Source organism: Hirundo rustica, chromosome 1 (assembly GCF_015227805.2).
Source record: "Hirundo rustica isolate bHirRus1 chromosome 1, bHirRus1.pri.v3, whole genome shotgun sequence".
NCBI lineage: Eukaryota > Metazoa > Chordata > Aves > Passeriformes > Hirundinidae > Hirundo > Hirundo rustica.
Window position 1 is genome coordinate 47,893,641 of NC_053450.1, and position 20,279 is coordinate 47,913,919.

The following is a 20,279-nucleotide window of genomic DNA, read 5'->3' on the forward strand; positions in this document are numbered from 1 at the left end:
GTAAAAATTAGTGTAATAAATAACTAGGTCTTTTCTCTCCAAAAACTCTATTTAGACATAGCAAGAAAATAACAAGATTCTTGGATCTTCGAATTTAAATAATTTGTTAAGTACTTCATAAGGGACTATCTCCCCTATGGTGGTGGCAGTGAGATGTGGAAGAGGCAGTAAAAGAAAAGCACACGGAAATCTAACTTGGCCTACTCGGTCATCTTCCTGCAGTTTTACTTTCCCTTACAATTCTCAAGAGAAAACATGGGCCAAAATATAATTTCCTAACTATAAAGAGAAGGATATAAAGTTATGGTCCAAGGGAAGAAGCGGAAATACAGATAATTTTTTGCTTGCATTGAAGCTGAACTACAAAATCTTATATAAAATAAGATAATGGAAAACTTTAAAAAGCTGTCTGGCTTGAGACAAAAAGCATTTTTGCAGCTAGGCTTTTTACCACTGCTAACTTTGAACACTTAATTACAAATATTGATACAGTGATGTTCTCAAGTCTTGATGAATCCTATTGCATGATTTCACAATTCCTTTTCTAGCACACTTACAAAGAAGGCACTGGAAAGCTGTATTATCTACTAGCAATATCTTAAGACACAAAAAAATAAACAACAGAGCAATATATTCATCAATTTACTTTGCAAATTTAAGTAAGCTGTTAGAGTTCTCTTTAAATTTACTGACACACGTGGCCTTGTTTGACAAATTAACCTCCTAAAAATACATTTTTCTGCAAATTATTTCTATACAAATCCAGAGGTAATTTCTACATAACATCACAGAAAAAAAAAAATCAAATGAAGCAGCTGCCATACATATTGTACATCATAACTATGTAATAAATAACTTCTGAATCATGGATTTATCTGAGACCCCAGAAAAGGTTTTTGCAGAAATTTCCTTGCTGTTTCCATCCATGTATAATGAAATGTCGATGTCATAAAGGATCAGATAATACAATTCTTCTACACTTTCACTGATTTCACTTCTATGGAGAATTCCCTGATTTTTATTCCTAATATTATAATTTGGTTACAAAATACACAAGACTGCAAAAATCTGATTTCATATCATGCACTAGAAACAATCTGCTACTCTGCACCTACAATGTGATGATAATATATCGATCTAAGTTGCTAATTCTAAATAAAATACCATGACTAGCTCAACCAAAACAACCAAATGGAGTGAGTGTATTAAAACAGCAATACCATCCTTGTAAATTACTGTTTATCCACCCAACTCCACACTTATTTGAATGATCACCTAACATTCAGAGCAAATAACTTATTGTTACATTGGTCATTGTCAGCTTTCCTACACTGGCCAGAAATTGTTAGTGGAAGCTGGGGTCATGAAGTATGTTACCCAGAGAAGATTAAATGCAAACAGAAAAAAGAAAGGACAAATGAAGATGCAAAGATGGGAGACAAACCAAGAAATACAAAGGAATAGGAGTACAGTCATTCTCAACTGAACTCTAGTTGTTTTACTCTCTAACAATGTTGAATTCTCACAGAGTCAAGAAATAAACCACATGCATAAAAAACCTTCCCTATCAAGTCTGCACATCCTGTCCCATTTCTCCCAGCCATGTACACAACTTAGTCACAGATCAGCAAAAGTGAGGTAAGTTCCAGATGATGTCAGACCACAAGAAAGGAACACCACCTTCCATAGTACACCACAGTCACATATTAACCACAACATTATATGGCACATTCTTACTATTTCAGATTAAAATTTCACAGTCAATTTGTAGGTCATTATTTTTATGTCTTGTTTTCAAAACTTACTATAGTCTTTTTCTTTTTAAATTGCAAAATTATAATAAGGTTATTTTAAAAATTTATTGCAAGATCCTGGGACTTTTTGACTATCTAAATAACTACTTTCCTGAAGCCTTAGCCTAGGAGGAAACAGATAGTAAAGAGGCTACCAAGGAATAAAAGTCTGAGATGTAAGGCTTTGCTATACCCTGTGAACAGGAATCAAGAAAAATTTCTATGATAAATTTACTTCTCCCAGTTTAAAACTAGACACACACAGTTAAAAGAAAATAAAAATCAGCACAATAGAAGGAAATTTGGCTTAGGTTGTTATAGTGGCAGTAGGCTACCTTTTCATAGTCTATATCAGAAAGCGGAAACAAGATTAAAAGACTTAAAAGCTGACAATTATATTCCCAGACATTTCTACTGAGGAATGGGGAAATATCCAAAACAACTCAAAACTTACTCTAGCTCCTTCTGCAATTGCTGGAACTGTTCAGTCAACTTTTTATTCTCATCCTGTAAGTTGTTTTTTTCATTCACTGAAATTTATAGAAAAAAAATTAAAAATCCATGCATACATGTTAACATGATAATCTTGTCAGGTCCTTTAAGGAAACAGAAACAATTGTAAAATGTTATACCATTCTCTATGGTTTACAAAAATGAAGTTTCAAGCTAGTCATTAAAAAAGTAGCAAAATGACATGTTAGAAAAGGCAGAGGTGGCACAATTACTGTATCACTACGCTAGTCCTACACAATCATTAATTACTTTTGTCCACGTATACACAAGCGAGACTGTGTTGTAAAGATGAGTGAATTGCTCGCTTCTCTCCATGGACAAAATTGCTTCCTTAGGCTAAAGGTAACCTCTGAAATACAAAGCAATTTGAATTTGGTTTTAGCCACTAAAGCAACTATTAAGCCTTTCTTCCATGCTGTCTCAAACTAATGTAGTGATAGCTCCCAGTTCTTCTGTTCAATTTAATTTTTATGTTCTTGATTTTATTTTGTTGTTAGTTTGCCTCTAGATTCCTCAGCTGATCTTTTTCATTGTTATATAGATCTCAGCCCAAATCCATGGGAGCCTACTGTTGTGTCACAGTTCAAAATTTGTACCCAATAGGCGTCACCTTGATTTTTAAAGTTCAGAGCTATAGAGAGAGACTGGCTGTACCCTGTTTGCTGTTCATCATTAAACTCAGAATACTTTTATGTAAGTGCCCAATACTAGAAGTCCTTGAAACACTGATGTGTTTTGTATTAGAACAGAACCGAATTTTTCCATAATTTAACTAAGTACCAAAAAGCTGTTTTTTGTCTGGCATTTCCTGTATTTTAAGTCTCACTTAATGTCTGCTTGTTCTTCACCAAGCAAGACAACTAAATGATACAAAATAATTAATGGCAAAAATACCATTAACATCTTAAAATTCTGTCCTGTACTATTCTATGCTTTATACAACCAATCTTTCCAAACTTTCTTTATGAACTTATTTGTGTCCTGCTTGTGTCACCTGGAACAAATAGTTTAATTTGTCTCACATGTTCTATTTCTCGATTTCAAAATGAGCTGGCTACAAGCTGCCTGGTATAAAGCTATTTTTTTGTGGCCTCAGTTGGTTATGTGACAGTTATGGGTTTACTGCAGCTAAAGATGAAGACCAACTACAGGACACAAGCTGGACCAAGTTCTGTCTGAACTTGATACTTCGCAATCACCAGTTCCTTTTGAAGTCAGGGTTTTCTTAGGAAAGCTGGCAATCATTCTAGCTGTAGGAATAAACAGAAGCAGTCACATTTTATCTAAAGTAGCTACTTTACAGTGTAAGATTTTCCACGTCAGTTCACTTTCAGTATCAGCACTTCAATCTAAGAAGGTGGGTCAAATGACTAGTCACTGGTATGTTACATATTTTCAGACTGTACAGTTAAGTATCCCCTGACTGAACTTTTTGGGCTTACTAAACACACCACATATAAATTATATCAAGTTACAGGAATTACTGGAGAACTAGTTTACAAAATAGCATGTTTTGTCTTCAGACTTGGGGATAAAACTCACTAAGCTCAGTGATAAGTTTGAGATTCTGCTGCCGGATATTTTCAAACTCTTGCTGCTTTTTTCTCATATGTTCTTCGGTTACAGCACAACGATCGCATAACCCCGCTCTTAATCTACAATAAAATGAAGAGAAAAAGGTCCCTCTGTTAAAAAAATATTGCCATGCACGAAGCAGATACAGTTTAACAGACCTTTTGAATAATGAAAACCAGAAAACTTGAGACAGCTATGCAGAACACCACTAAGTACTGTGGTTTTATATGTTCACATAGCAATGTTTTGAGATTTCTAAACGACCTAATACTACATGCTCTAACATTTGCATACATGATTGTAGGTACTGAATACTTCTAAAACAACATGCATTACTTTATTTAATAAAGTGGAGCATGCTACACCTTGTCACTGAAATCCTTTGTGAGGCATCCTACTAAGAATACTGTCAGATATAAATAACCATTCATTTTAAGTAAAGTTCATTCAAGAAAATACAAATAAGCAAATCACTTCAGTAAATAGAATTACTACTTCATCTAAGAAGGATACATACTGTCATTAAGCAAAATAATCAAATAAAAAGGACAAACAGTAATTTCACTCCGTGACAACTGCCAAGCAAATGTGAAACCCTTTCTCTAAGCACCAATAATTTGAAGCGGACCCAAAAGTTCATGAGAGGTGTTGACTCCACTGTCTCTAATGGTTTAGATCAGCTGCTTAAAACCCATCCACGATGAGAAAAGGACTGGTTAGACTCACTCCAACTTACCTGACACATTCATTCATGCAATGAAATATGTGTTCATTTTATAGGTGATAAATGGAATGTATTTATTTCTGGTACACAGCAAAAAGCTAACTATCACCAAAGTGAAAACGATACTCTCTACTACCTGCTAAATAAGAAACCAGTCAAAAGTTCTGCATTGCTACTGCTACCACATCAAGTATTAAAAAACCCCCACTAAACAAACTATGTAAGTTTCTAATTTCACAGCCGAATATTGGAAGTAAAAGACATACTGCTTTATTGGTGTTTTAATATTGTGGAATTTTGGCAAGAGTAAAACAGTGAAATGTCTCTTCATACTAGTCAATCTGAATGTGTAACAGAGCATTACAATCTGTTTGTATTAAATCAGTTGAAATACTTCTTTTGGTTTTCACAATGTAATTCATCTGCTAAGGGATTAGAGAAGTCCATCCACACCATGAATGCCTCTCTACTTACATGGTATAAAAGTTTATTACCTGCATGGCTACAAGCTTATCCCTAATGCCTTTCACAGAGAAATGGAGCTGGAAGTAGAAGCAGAACATCACAGCTTTAAAAACTGAGTTAACACAGGAATAGAGGAAAACCAGTGTAATGATCTCCTGTGCCCAGAAAGCTTCTGAGAACTTACGAACAGCAAATTTAACATACACTTTCCAAAACAGGTAGTTTTTAAATATGAAATAATTTCTGTAATTTCATGCCTAGTAGTTTTGTTTTGCTACACCAGATTAAACAGGAACAAATAAGGAAAAGGCAGAATGGATCAAAAAGTGAGGAGAAAACCTAAGACAAAAGAAGATAACAGATGGAACCTGTGATCAAATTTAGGTAAAACAGGCAATTGGTAAAATAGACCCCCTCAAATCTGAAACATTTCCTAGTGAGTTATTTCATTAGTTTCACAACATGTTATAGCCTTTGGGTTTTGTACATGTATTACATCTTGATCAATATAAAATTTAACTATACAAAGATGGATACAAAAGAATGAACCTTAAAATGTCTGTTTCCCTCCCAAGCAGCTCTAACTTTTGTTGATCTTAACTAAACAAGGTAAGTACTTTGAAAGTAACCATATAACAGAAATTGTTATTTATTTATATACATTATTTATGTTTAGTTATATAGGTGAGATAGATAAATAAATATATATGTTATATATTTATTTATTGTCCTTCAGTCAGAAAAATGCCAATTCTACACCTTTCTCTATAATGCACTATTTGGATTGCAGTAGAAAAGGACTGGCTTACTTAAAAAAAAAAAAAAAAATCAATAATCCCACATCAAACACAATAAACTCAACTTGCTAAGAATCCAGAACTACTCTGTAAGAGTAAAATACAGCAAATTCAAAAGTCAGAAGACACTACTTCACCTGTCTTCTAAAACCTTGATAGTGTCATGAAGCGCTTTTTGCTGTTCTCTGAGCTGTTGGTTCTTGGTATAGAACTCTTCAAGCCTCTCTGCATCCCTGAAAAGAAAAAGATGAAAAATTAGTTCTAGCTTTAAATTGCAGCAATTACTTTTTCACTAGAAAATTTTCTCTGGCATGTTTCATTCATATCACTGGGAAATGTGATTATCATCAGCACAAATATTAAGCTGAAGGTAAACAAGGGTAGTGTTTCTGATAATAATTTACAAATGACAGAGAAAAGATGCAGCTAGTTTCTAATTCATAATGCATGTGATCTGTTATGCCTGGTTTCTGTTCAGGTCAAAACTAGAACTGATGACGGTCGACATAAAAGCTAACAATGTTCCAGCAACAATTTCAGAGAACAAACTGAAATCTTCTCTTACACTTTACTGTGTTGTGGAGCTGTTGGAAATCTAATGGGAGCTTTCACAATCAGGTCATTTTGGTCTTGTCTTATCAGTGGGTAAATTCTGCAGTGTAGCAAACCACATTAGGTTTGGAAATCTCTGAAAAGTCTTTAGATCCATTAGAGGTTTACTTCCTCAAGAAGAAATTCTCTAATAGAGCATGTATTCCCACAATATGAATAAAGACAAGAGAAGTCTCTTTCCAAAACCCTCGGAAGCAGATGATTTTGTGGAAAACACCTTCTCTAAAAACCAGAACTAATTAATTAACAAAGAATATTTTCTCCTTAAAAGAGCTAAGGAATAGTTTCCCAATTTTAGCTCCCTTTCAGTTTTTATTATCAGATCACAACACCTCTTCAAGATGCAAACAAGGTATGAGTGACAAGCACACAATTATTTTTTACAGGGAAATTAATGTTCAGCAAAAGCTAAGTGCCTGAATCTGTGTAACATGACAATGAACTAACTTCTGATAAATTTTCAGCTCTTCTTTCTACCATGGAATCCTTTGTATATATCCATTGTTTGGATAAAAGCAGTTGTTTGTTTTCAGGGGCCTGAGATGGATTATTTGTGGAAGTCATGAAATTGGCTCATGAAAAACTGTTAAGCACACACACACACCCCCCAGGAAATGGAAACATATTTAGGAACTTGTTGATACCGTTCTACACAAACATACTTTTAAATTAGCACTATCCCTTTAACATATGTTTAACCAACCACATTTTCATATTGCTGGCATTATGGTAGTACAAGAAACAAGCATTCTTGGGTCATGAAGTGAATGGGACAGCTGGAAGCTTCTGCGGTGTACAATCACAAGCATATTCTATTCATCCTTTAAATTTAAGTACAGATGCTTTGTTTTTCTGCACTACAGACCCACATAGGCCATTCCAACTGCATAGTCAACCTATGAAACAGTTATGCAAACAGCATGAGGGACCATTTAAGGCTTATACTTTTACTTAGGAAGGACAAAATATTCAAGTTGTTAGCTCAGTTCACTAACCAAGTGCAGCCAAGCCATGGCAAAATTTGAAGCCTGACAAAAGCAGGCTGTATTTTTCTGATGTTTAGGACATTAAAAAATCCCTCTAATAAAAAACTAAAACTGAAAAAAATCCCCTCATTTTTTTCTGTTTATGCCACTCACAGGAGGCTTAAAATAGAAAATTTAAAAATTCTTTCTAGCTAATTCTAAGTCATTCTTTGGCATTAAGTCGTTTGCAATAAATAAGTAAGACATTAATGTACACTAACACTACATGCGTCTCACCTAAACCCTGTAAAATGCCCTATGAAGACAGAAAAATGACAGAAGGAACTAGGCTGCTGGTTGGGGGTTTTTTTCCTTAAAATCCTAGTGCACCTGATATACGTGACAGACATTTTTGGCTATGAAGGCACTGCATAATGGCCAGTCTCTGACCTAGGGTTTACAAGTCATTAGCTCCAATGCTGGAGTGGGATACAAAATAAGGTGCTCATTGTCAGCTGATTACCAAGTTTGAAATACTAAACCCCAGGTATTCCGATGCAGCAAGGAGAACAAGACCTCCTATGTAACAGCACTGTAACTACAATGTGGCAGTTGTAGAAAGATTCCAACAAATAATGATTAACCTATCTGGTATTTGTTCAGTCACAGCACTGATAATATTTCTCATCTAGAAAACAGACTGATCAATTGAAGATTTCAGAACATGGAAGCAACTTATGATACACCAGGCAAACATCAAAAGCAAGAGATAATTTCATCATTTCAGAGTAAAAATGATCAACTACTTAATTTATAAATTATACTTAAGAAATAACACACCCTGTAAAGAGCTCTGTACATCTTCAGATGACTTCAGCTAAATTATTAAAGTAAGCAGAGTCTTTTACACATGGAAGGATCCGTGAAACCTTAAATGGTCTTACAAGAATTGCAGCTCATTAAGGGGACTCTGACTCTCCTTTAATAAATTAGATCATTAGGATGAGTACTTACAAGCATCTTTCCTTTTTCAACTTAGATATTTTCAGCTGTAAGCCTGAAAAGTAGAAAGAAGAAATTACATGTTACAGAATTCTGATTTTAAAAAATGAGTGAGACAATAAATTAAGTCCACCTTTGCCACTATCATCTGTAAAGAGAGACAAATTATAATTAATCTGGAGAGAAAAAGGATCCTTCTGGACTTTTTGAGTGTGTTCTACAGGATCTTCAAAACAAATATAGGCATTGTGATCTCCAGGAAATAAGGACTTCTTAAACAAACACACAGATTTCCACTTACACAAGTAAACAAACACCTTTGTGAAATAACCACACATGAATAGCCAGCACTGTCAATTTATTTTCATTGACTATGCCCATGTAAGTAGCATAAAATATGGTCTGTGTGCACATATATTCATAATACTACACTCAAAATGAAGCATCTGATCACTGAACTGAGAAATGCTTTACAGTGTACTTGCATAAAGGAAGCATTTAAAATACGTGATTCAAGGCTTTAAAGCACAGAAGGACAACATCTTTCTTTGGAGATGTGCTCAGTCAAAGCTTCCTTGGAATATCCGAAGGTGAACTGGGGAATGATATTTCATCTGTGGCCCTTCTCTCACACTCCTAACTATATATTCTGAGCAGAAGTAAAAAGGTTTGCAAATGCAACTGATGTTCTCAGCAAGAGTGGCCAGCTGACAGTCCAGAGGACAGAACACTGTCCAGCCAATCTGCTTGCAAGGTCTTGGGTGCATTTGTATGTGCACAGAGACAAGAAGATATTTATGTACAAAACAGTTTAACAAGCAGGACACAGTGCTGTGGAAATTTATGTGATATTACCAACACACAAGCTGGCCATTCCTATTCCAAATAATCAGACCCCAATGATAGAACAGCTTCTTAAGCAGAAATCCAAGAGAAATTTTCAGATCACATCAGAAAATTACATAATATTTCCTAGCATAGTTATTTTCTTCTAGCCATGAAAGGCTGCTAACAACTTCAGGTTGAACATCAGGTGTCTTGTAAGCTCTCTTGCAAAAGCATTATGCATTTAGGATAGCAGGATAAACTCAAAAAACCAGAACACTAGTAAGAAAACTTCAGACTACTTTGAATTTAAGCCTAAATATATAGCTGATACTACGTCTTACCATAGAAAATGTAGATTAAGGCAGCTCACAGACTATTTTTCCTCCCATACTACACACAACTAGGAACAGCTCTAAGGGGAAAATTAATTGCTTGAGAAGGTTCATTCTTCAGGCCACATAAAATGTCAAGCCAGCCACAGACTCAGTGAACCCATACTCGCTACAAGATGCCAGTGAGACAATGAGTTAAAAATGCAGACAAACTACTTTAAAAAAAAAAATCTTAGGAAATATAGCAAGATTTCTTTTATCTCCAAGCGTTCAGCACCTGTGAGGCTTTATGTTCTATCATGCAGATCAGCACAGAAAGAGGGTTTATTTTTTTAAGTACTTGCTATTCATCAAGTCAATTAGGCATCTGCAATTAGAACCCCTATAAAGCTTGCTTTAAAGCCGCTCCACGCCCATCGGAAGGAATGAAGCTGCACAACAATGCATCTCCTGTATGAACAGGTAGTCTGTTCAGCAAGTATTTAGGATTGTAACTTTGGCAACCTGAGCGACCAATTGAAGAGGCAGGGCTCAAAAGGCCCAGCACTGTGCTGCAGGTAACACTATCTCCCCTCTCACCTGAATTCAGGAGGAACTAAACTAGTTACTTAAAGGTTGCATTTTTTCTTAGTTCAAATGAGAAGGCAGGAAACCAGCCTGTTACATTTATCCAAAAGCCTTGAATTACTACATCTGCTGCAGTCTCTTCCTTTTGCTTTTCCAGAGCATTGAGAGTTTTTAAGCAGGCTCATTTAAGGAGCTTTGCTTTTTCAAGTTTCTTTATTCAATATAGGGAGCACATAAAACTCTGTGGAACTGCACTATGCGCCTTCTCAATTCAATTTTATATTTGCACAATATTTTTACGGAATAGACAAGCTGCAGACTACATAAATCTGCATTACCTAAAGCTTCTAAGTGCATCAGTAAATGACACTCTATGCCTATTAAAACAATGGAGACCTCCTTTAAACTATCATTAGGCAGATTAATTAAACACTGTTTTATGAAACTTGCTATTTGATTAGACTACATAGCTGTAACATTTAAGTTAATGGCTATGATAATTCCTGTTCTGATGAATTTTCAAATACATTAAATGCACTTCCTTAAAACTGACAGCACCTGGGACAACTGCAGAATCTTTATCACTGAAGATTTCTTGAAACAAGTTGGACAAGCTACTGTCAGCAATGACGCAGACATAATCCTACCTCAAGGGTACAGAGATGGACTAGATGACCTTCTAAAATCCCTCCCAGCTCCATTTTCTATGATTATTTACTTTTGAGGAACTTCCAGCCACTTCCTTTCCTACAGCAATCCATCAATGAGATTGCTTTCCTCATAAGCTTCTCTCCTTCTATGAGTACAGTTTTTTCTCTATTGGTATCTTCTGCTTTTCAGAGGAAAGCAATAATTAAAAAAACTAGGTTATTTCTTGTACATAAAACACTGCTCACATTTCTATGCTGATGCATATTTTTAGTAGACAGTTTTAGATACAAATTAATCCTCAGAAACCATCTTGATAAGATCCACACGCAGCAAAATTATATAATTATTACAAACAAGAGGTAAGAATTACCACCTGTAGAAATAACTCAGTTTATAAAAAGCATTATTAAATTCCTTTGAATCTTCTGGGCACTATGCAAGTATCCCACACATTCTATAGATAGAAAGTAAAAGCAAATAGTTTTAATTACTATTATTCTGAGCTGTTGAGCATTTCTGAACTCCATGAAAAGTCAATTGTCACTGACCATACCCCACATCTTTGGAAAATTGGATGTAGGTGTCCTACCCCTTATCTCATAATGAATTTAAGTTAAATAATAGCTATTTTGGCTGAAGAAGGCCAAAACTTGGATTTTTTTTGGAAGTAATTAATTTAAAAGAACAAGAAGCTGGTTTTCTTTACATAACAGTGGGAAAACACACCCTTTACAATATAGTAATATTGAAAATCAATAAAATCCCTTTCAAACTGCCTGAGTTTAAAATACTCTTCAGTCTACATTCTATAGGTATAACTTGTATAACATGTCTGATCATGTCAAGTTCATGTGTTATTGTAGAAATTGCTTCTCTCTGCTGTAGACTTCATCCTCCCCAACATGTTATAAATGCTATTTTCATGGATTTTAAATAAAAAGAATTCCACCATTTCCATGTTCAGTATGCTGCACAGTCAAAGTTCTTCAACAACTACTAACTTTCCCTTAATCCACCTTCCACCACCTTTAAAATAATTTTTGCTGACATTCAGATTGGAAACTCATGAGTCAATTTTAATTCTTATTTATAGACTTCAGAAACAAGCAAAGTCTAGGCAAGTCTGTGTTTGATGTTTCTAAAATATCTTCCAGTGCCATTTTCTCTAAGAGGATCCCCACCTCCTGAAAAAATTAACTATCCTTCAGGCATGCCTTTGATGTTATCGTGGAAGGCCTAATTTTACCTAACACGGTGTGGGACATACTGACGAAGGGATAGGCATGAAAAAGACTGCCTGGTGGCAAAATTACCTGGCCACACCCTGCATGCATTCTCGCTTGCATAAAGAAAACCCAAACTTGAAAATCACGTGCTGCACACCCCAAGAAACTAGAGAAAGGGTCACTCAACATAAGTCTGTACATCAGAGCTTTTTGTTTGTTAAGGCTCTGTTGTTCAGACATGCCATAGATTGCCAGTACTTCCGCGTTTATCTGTACTTGACATCACACCCACTCCAAAAAGAACCATAAACGATTAAAAAAAGAATTATTTAAAAAGTTAATTTTTTGTGTGTTTTGGAACACAATATTAAACTGTAGTTCCTATGTTAATATAAAGAAATGCTAGTGTCTGCTATAGTTTTCTTTCCAGTTGCCATATTGGTATATGCTTTTTGGTTGCTTGTTTGGTCTGGGGTTTTTTTAATAATCAACAAAGAGTCACGGACCAGTGCTGCATATTATTTAATCAAGACTTTCAGTAGGAGGCCTGTAACATCTATTAGTTATAAAACAATCTCCAAGAGTTTTTGAAACCAAGAAGCGATGGTATAATTGGGCCGAAATGGACAGATCTGAAACTGTTTTGAGTAGAAACAACCAAGGTCACTGAAACGGTCTGGGTAAAGACCCGCTTACATGACTAAAGCTCTTATGTCACAAAACCTCACCCACTTTTATTGCAGCCTAATATAAATACTATTTCATACACAAGGATAAACTTGTTAGAAGATACAGTGCAATAATGTTTTAATTCCATCCAAAAGAATGGATCATGCGACTTTAAACCAGCAGAACAAAATGTTATTTTGTGTTTTTAGCAAAAAACCCTTATGAATACTCCTTGTAAAACAATATTACAGTAACAATACATATGGTGCAATAATTCATCTTTTCTGAATTACTGAAGAGTGAACAGACATTAACAGCCAATCTGTAGTAAAACTGTTATTACAAGTCACATAATGTAAGAATAATCATGTTATAAAAACATCATAAATTTTACTGAGAAAATTTAGAACACTAAAATCTGAAGAAATAATTTTCACTTCAGTAACATTAATCTGCAGTGTGATTCTGCACAAGTAGGGGAAATAAACAAGGCAAATAATTTTAATGTATCTGAAGCAACTGAAGCCAAAAGCAAAAGAAAAGAATCCATTGAATGGCACGGTTTGGAAATTTGAATCATAATCCATTAAATGTAAAGTAACACATAAATATTTTGTAGGCAAGCAGAGGCTCCATAGAACATTGTGTTACTTTTTCTTCACTGACCTAGCAAATCATTGATACATGTCATTGTTTAATCCTGTTAAACCAGGCTTAGGTGGTCAAACTCTAAGGACCATTTGTAATCATTGGGTCCAACTTTCTGCATAACTGAAAACATTAAAAATCTACTTAGTTCCAACACAGAGTATTTTGGTTCAAAGTTTTCCTGTGGCAACTGACAAACACCAATTTTAACCTAACAAATCCAACCTTCAATGATTTACCTTGTACTTCTTTATCATGACATTCTTTCAGTTTGGACCACAGTTCTTTGAAGAAATCTCCTGTAGGTTCTGCAGAACTAGGGCTCCCACAGCTTCCTCCAGATGCATTCATCTTGCTTTTTTCTGCTCCCAGCTTCTTTGACTTGCAGAACTTGCTCACTCTCAAACTTTCTATTTTAAATTACATAGCTATGAAACTGTTTCTGAAGAGAGGTATACATCTGTAACAAGAGAATGATAACACTTCCATTTAAATTTATCAGAGCATAACTTGTAGCCATGGATGAAATGTAAAGTTCACTGTCTATCCTTGTTGAGGATATATATTTATATACTTTCATACTGACAGTCACCCTGAAAGCTTGGACAATGATAAATATTTTGCTGCAGGTAATTACAAACTAGCAGAATTTTCCTCCCCTTCAAAACCTATCAACTTAAACTTAGATTAAAATACTTTGGAGTCTTTATTTTTTTCCTACCTAAAAATACTGTCAAACCAAATTCCTGTTTTCCAAAAGTAAGCCATAGCACCAAAATTTGGCTGCCAGCAAAAGCATTTGTCAAAAGTTTTATCACAGATGGATTTGTCTATATACATCCTTTATATAATGTTGGATTCAAATGACACCCTTTTGCAAAGAAAAGCTCACATCTCCTTGAAGTCTTCATAATTCTATATTAAAATTTTTCCTATTTCCTGATTCAAAAAAATAAAATTGGAGAGTAATTACTAAAAATCGATAAATCTTAAAACCATTAATATTTGAGAAGAACTATAAAGGTCAGATAGCTCACTCTTAGAAGCTTGACTGCCTACAAAACTTAGGATAATCTTATTCACAATTCTCACTTGTTTTGAAGGGTTTCTTACAGAGATGATGTCCTCAGGCAAACTACAGGGGAAGCCTGGTACTCAGATCTGGCTCTGAGCCAAGGTACGAGACAATTCTATTAGCACTGGGTGTTTAGTATCACGACACTCCTGCAATCTCTGTCCTTCAGTTCCCTCTGTGTGAAACTGGACATTCTAAGTTTGCCCCATTTTTATGCAGTCAATTTTAAACAAACACTTTTGAACAGGGACTGTCATTACCAGATGGATGTAGCTATCTCTACGACTTTGTAATATAAAATGCAGTAAGGGGGAAAAAAAAAAAAAAATAGGTATTTTGTACTATTCCTAAATCAGCAACTTAAGCAAGCGAACCACCATGCCTATACTGCCAAATGGAAGGAACAATTTGCTCTCCAATTTTTGAGGTTTAAGTTATGGTTCAGATGATACAAGGTCTATGATTAGTCAAGAAGCTGCAATTCCTATCTCGAGAACCTTCAAACAACTTAAGAGTTATCTGAATGCAGCTACTGGTTTAGCTGGTCCCCCAGATTCCACCACAATCAAATGTTTACTCCAGTGGTCAGCAACCAAATGTAGGGCCTGGAGGCTTTGGTTCCACTCTCCTGTCTCACCTCTTGGTGCACTATTTTAAGTCACTTTTTTTCAGTCTGGCTGTCTTTACAATGGAATAAAATTAATGGAACAAAACATTATTCTTAACAGAAACACCTGAACTGTATGTTTTCTATAGTATAAGGATACTTAAATGTTACAATAACGCAGCCAGCAGTTCCACAGTTGCTTTAACCTGCTCTGTCCATAGCAAACTCAGTGCCTATTTCAGGATATGGCTTCAAGTTAGCAAATGTTATCTTCAGAGATATCCTTAATAGAAAACAAAATTACCCTTTGAAATTAGCAATGCCTACAAGCCTTCAACAGAAGTTGAACAGTAATTTGCTTGCATCTTTGCTGCTGAAATGCTTCACTTTGTGTGCAGCCACATTAAGCCATCTTACAACGCCTCTTTGTGGAACCAATTGCCTAGTGACATTAGGAATGGCTTTTAAACTCTCGCTCTGCACCTTCAACAGATGTTTCAGGCCCAAGCTTTTTCTCTATCAAGCACTAGGGCAGTGAAAACCACACGTTTGCTTTCCCTTACTTTTTCAGATTTAAGTATGTCAGATGACTAATTTCCATGGAAATTAGTAAATGGTGTCCGTAGTGTTTGTTTGGGGTTTTTTCCTCCCCAAGATAACTGCAACGAAAAAATGCACAAAACCCGCTCAGAGTTTCTGCAAATTATTAGTACATCAACCGACTACAAATAGGAAAAAAGGAGCAAGGCGTTTTCCCAAGCTTCATCTGCTCCAAGATCCCAAAACGATACATTGCTTCCTACAGGTGTTCGACCTCCCTTAAAACACAGGGCCCGCAAGAAAGTGCTCAAGTCTAGACTTTGACAGGCCTGGGCAGCTGCACAGGTGTAAAAGAGATGGCGCAGTCTCCAGCCCTAAGAAAGCGCTTTCCAGTCTTTAGGGGGAAAAAAACGCCAGAGCTGGATGTACGGACACTTGCAGGCAGAGACAGCACTGGAAGCTGCTTGGGGATGGGAGTGGAAGCACAGTGCCAGCCCCTCTCCCCGATGTCCTGCTTTGCTGCTACCCCGCCGACTGATGCTTTCAAGGAACCACCTAAAAGCTTCCATCTCCCTCTTCTTCCCCAAACCAGCTCCCCCCGGCACCGTAAATCCTTCCAAGGCTTCATCAATGATTGCCTCCAGGAATCCATCAGCACCGACAAACGCGCCGAGGCTGCTTATCGGTGTCGATACCTCTCCACCAGGGACACGCCGCCCCTCCGGGATTCCGGGAAGCACACGGCGCCTCGATCCCCACCGAAAACAATCGGCTGCTCCTACAAACTCAACTCTCCTGTACTTCCCGGCGGTGAACTTTCTTCTCCTTTCCCTCTTGCACGAACACCGCACAGAAAACTCACTCGAAAGACACGCCGGGATGCTCTGGGAAATCCTGCCATGACCGGCACCCGGGAACTTCCCGCCAGGCTTGGGTCACACCCCGCAGCCGGGACGCCAGAGGAGCGGTATGGCATGTCCCACACGCCGCTTCTCCCGAGCGGCGGGAGCCTCCCAGACGGAGAGAACGGGGTTCCCTCGGGCAGTGCCTGAGAAGCGCCCGCCGGCGACCCGGGCCCGGGCCCGGAGGGGCTGTGGCGGGTCCGTCCCCGGGGCGGGGCGGGGGCGGTGCGCTCGCGGTCGCTCCCCGATGGAGAACGAGCGGAGCGCGCGCCGTTACCTGGTTGGCTCCCGGCGGCTCCGCGCGCCAGCGGCGGGAAAAAAGGAAAAACTGCAGCGAGCGGCAGCCCGGCCCAGGGAGGCGGGGCGCGGGCAGCTCTCGCGAGGCTTCCGCGCTGATCTCGCGAGACGACGGCAACGTGCGGGTCTGTGCCCCGCGCCCGGGCGGCCGCGGGGCGTTCAGGAGGCGGGGGTGAGAGAAGCGCAGCATCACAGGGTTAGCTGGGACGCTGAGATCATCGAGTCCAGCCTTTGACCAAACACCACCGGGTCAACTAGACCACGGCACTAAGTGCCACATGCAGTCTTTCCTTAAACGCCGCCAGGGAGAGTGACTCTACCACCTCCCTGGGCAGTCTGTTCCAGTGTCTAATCACCCTTTCTGTGAAGAAACTCTTCCTAATGTCCAACCTAAGCCTCCTCTAGAGCAACTTGAGGCCACTTCTTTTTGTCCTGTCACTTGTTGCCTGGGAGAAACGATTGACCCCCACTTGGCTACAGCCTCGTTTCTGGTGGTTGTGGAGAGCGATAAGGTCTCATCGGAGCCTCCTCCAGGCTAAACACCCCCAGCTCCCTCAGCCGCTCCTCATGGGACATGTGCTCCAGACCCTTTTAACAGCTTTGCTGCCCTTCTCTGGACACATTTCAGCACCCGAATGTCCTTCCTGAACTGAGGGGCCTGAACCTCACGGCCTCGCCAGTGTCGAGTACGGGGTCCTGCTGGCCACACTATTTCTGACGTTGGCCTTCTTGGCCACCTGGGCACACTGCTGGCTCACGTTCGTTCATTGAGGTCACCAGATGTCTCAGCCCTCTCCTGCTCTGGCCCAGTACTTGGGGTTTCATAGAGAGCTGCCAGAGGAAAACCAAGGGGACAAGCCAGGCCCTGGCTGGTGCCACAGGTCAATGTGACAGCAGGCACAGAACACTCTGGAAAAGGAAGGGTGTATGTGAGAGCCTGCATTGAAACAAATGCTGTCCCTGCCTTCCTGAAAGAAGTTCTTGATGGCTTAGATGTAAAGAGGATCATTGGGGTATACAACTGTGCCAGAAGTGGCCTTGCCTTTAAGGCTATGCTGTTAAATCTATCTGTGCCCCAGGATTTGTTATCTGGTCCCTGGGGCTTACACACAGAAGTATGGGGGGGGACAGCTTCCCCCCATCCCCTTGATCTTAACATTTTCCATGGCTCATCATTTTACTGTACAACAGAGCAGCCTAGGCATATTTTTGTGTTTTATGTGAGTATGAAAACCAGTAAGCACGAATAATTAGTGCCTACTATATAGGGTGCCTACTATATATAAGGCTGCTGAACTTTTTTGTCACTTCTCAATGTTTTGGAGGTTTTTTTGCCCAAATTGCAGTTCAATCATTGGGACCAGCTCTGCTGTCCACAATGAGATAGAGCCCTTGATTTTAGGTAGTTCTTAGTGATAGAATAGAAACAAAGCAGTTTTTCACTATTACTATTCTGCCTTCACATGATTCCTCTGGACCATTTTGGTATGTAAAGGAACTCTTGCAGAGACAGCTTGGTGGCGTGACTAGAAGACATAATAGTGATCAGTTTGGAAGGGAGAGTTCTGCAAACGTATACTTTCTGGATTTTTGATAGCAATATGTTAAAAGATAAATCTTCAGGAGTTTCATAATTGTTAGTAGCTGTTCCATATAATTCTTTTTACCTTACTCAGATCACTCAGGTCTCAAGAAAACATCATAAAAAAACATAAATAAAACTGTATCTGAAATGCTATTTCAACATTTTTGAGGTGTTTTGAAATACTGTAAAACAAGAGATGGCAATGATTCAAGCTTCAAATCTGTTGTTCCCCATTGTTGAAAATACTACTGGTTTCCCATCAAGTACATGAATTCTGAAGTATTTCAAAAAAATCTTGCGCTTAACTTTTCTGCTCATTTCTCATCATTGTTTAACCACTTATTTTTCAACTTAAATAAAATGAAAATGTTGTTCAGGAGCTCAACAGCAGATTACTTATTGTAAAATCGAATTGTAAGTTTGATCAATTATCAGAGCAGTAGACATGGTGGAACTAAAATTAGCTGCATGTTTTGGAAGAAGCTGTCATGTCATAATGGGTTATGATAGACACTCTGGTCTTTCTAAATAATGCTTGTTGGCAGCTTTTCATTCTGCTTTTGAAACTTCTGTGATCTAAATTTTGTGATGTAGGCAAGCAATAATTTCCTTATGTTAAGAGAAGCAGAGGTCTTAAATCTAAGCACAGATCTGATAAGTAGCAATAAAATAGCCATCTTGCTGATTGATGAGATATTTTACCATAAACTGTACCTTTCGTACTATTTATAGGAAGCACTCCGGCAATTATGTCATCCCTTTTATTTCCCAATAAACTCTGAGCTGTTTGTTTTCGTATTCTCTCATGTTGGTCTTTACATCAATACAAGTCCACTGACTTCTACAGTGTTATCCTTATCTACTACACAGTAAATGAAAACAGAGTAACGCTAACGGTTGAACTTTGCTTTTATCTCCCTTCCAGATTTATTTGATTTTATACACTCCATAATCACATAGTTGGCCACTGAATAGATTCCTGGCTCGTTGAATGTGCTAGAGAACTACTGGAGAGTCTGATATTCCACATTCACACACTGGGTGTCTTAGGATGACTAGTCTAACTGGAACTGCATCTCATTCACCTTGTAAGAGTAAACACACACACCTAGACAATAAAACTGTGGGAAAAATGCTTCACCGTTGCTGCGCTTGAACAGATACAAAACTTCCTGTGGTGTCATGGCTCATGTCCAGGTTTCAAAATAACCCTTGCTGTGACACATTGAATGAGGTGACAGAACACTTATCCACGAGCAAATCTGCAAAAAGGGTTTTTTATTTTGTTCTAACCCACTTTAGACCTGGATGGTCTGAAATGTTTAATCCTATAATAGTACAGTTATAATTTAGTGGCAATGCCTTTCTTCTTGATGACTGGACTATTTACCAGCAAATCAGCTAATAACTGAAATCCTATTGTAATAGTACTGCAATGTTGCAGCACAGATAAAATTAAAAATAGCCTTTAATTCACACACACACACACACCCACACACACACACCCCCTCTCCTCCCTTTTTGAGGGGTAGTACAGAGGCTGCATCAATGTTTCTAACCATTTAAGTAGCAGCAGATGGCCTAGTTCACTGCATATGCATACAAAGTAGGGCTAAAATACATTAACAGAAAGCTTACTTTTTTTGTTGTTGCTGTTACTTCAAATTTAGATACAAAGGTTAAAACCAGATTTGAATTGCATTAGGAAGTCCAATTTAAATATTTTATTTGCTTTATGCACAGAGGTAGCTATTTCATTCTTATGAAAAAGAATGAAATACATCATTTCGTATACATATACATGGCCAATGTGTTCACAACCTCCTCGACTTGCAGATCTGCAAATGAAGTATAAATATATTATTGTTTCACTCTTTTGTCATGTTCATTTAATGCACTTTATGTT

The 20,279-nt window shown here is 37.8% G+C and overlaps 1 protein-coding gene across 1 annotated transcript in view; it reads right to left on the reverse strand.

The window, feature by feature from the left end:
• RBBP8 (RB binding protein 8, endonuclease) overlaps positions 1-16,694 on the reverse strand; it is a 34,218-nt gene extending 17,524 nt beyond the window's left edge. The window contains exons 1-6 of the mRNA XM_040062352.1: positions 16,452-16,694; positions 13,607-13,827; positions 8,459-8,501; positions 6,005-6,100; positions 3,849-3,961; positions 2,248-2,323 (exon numbers count right to left, since the gene is read on the reverse strand). Coding sequence (XP_039918286.1) covers positions 2,248-2,323; positions 3,849-3,961; positions 6,005-6,100; positions 8,459-8,501; positions 13,607-13,718 — 440 coding nt within the window. The 5' untranslated portion in view covers positions 13,719-13,827; positions 16,452-16,694. The remainder of the gene's footprint in view (positions 1-2,247; positions 2,324-3,848; positions 3,962-6,004; positions 6,101-8,458; positions 8,502-13,606; positions 13,828-16,451) is intronic.
• Positions 16,695-20,279: the final 3,585 nt, after the last annotated feature.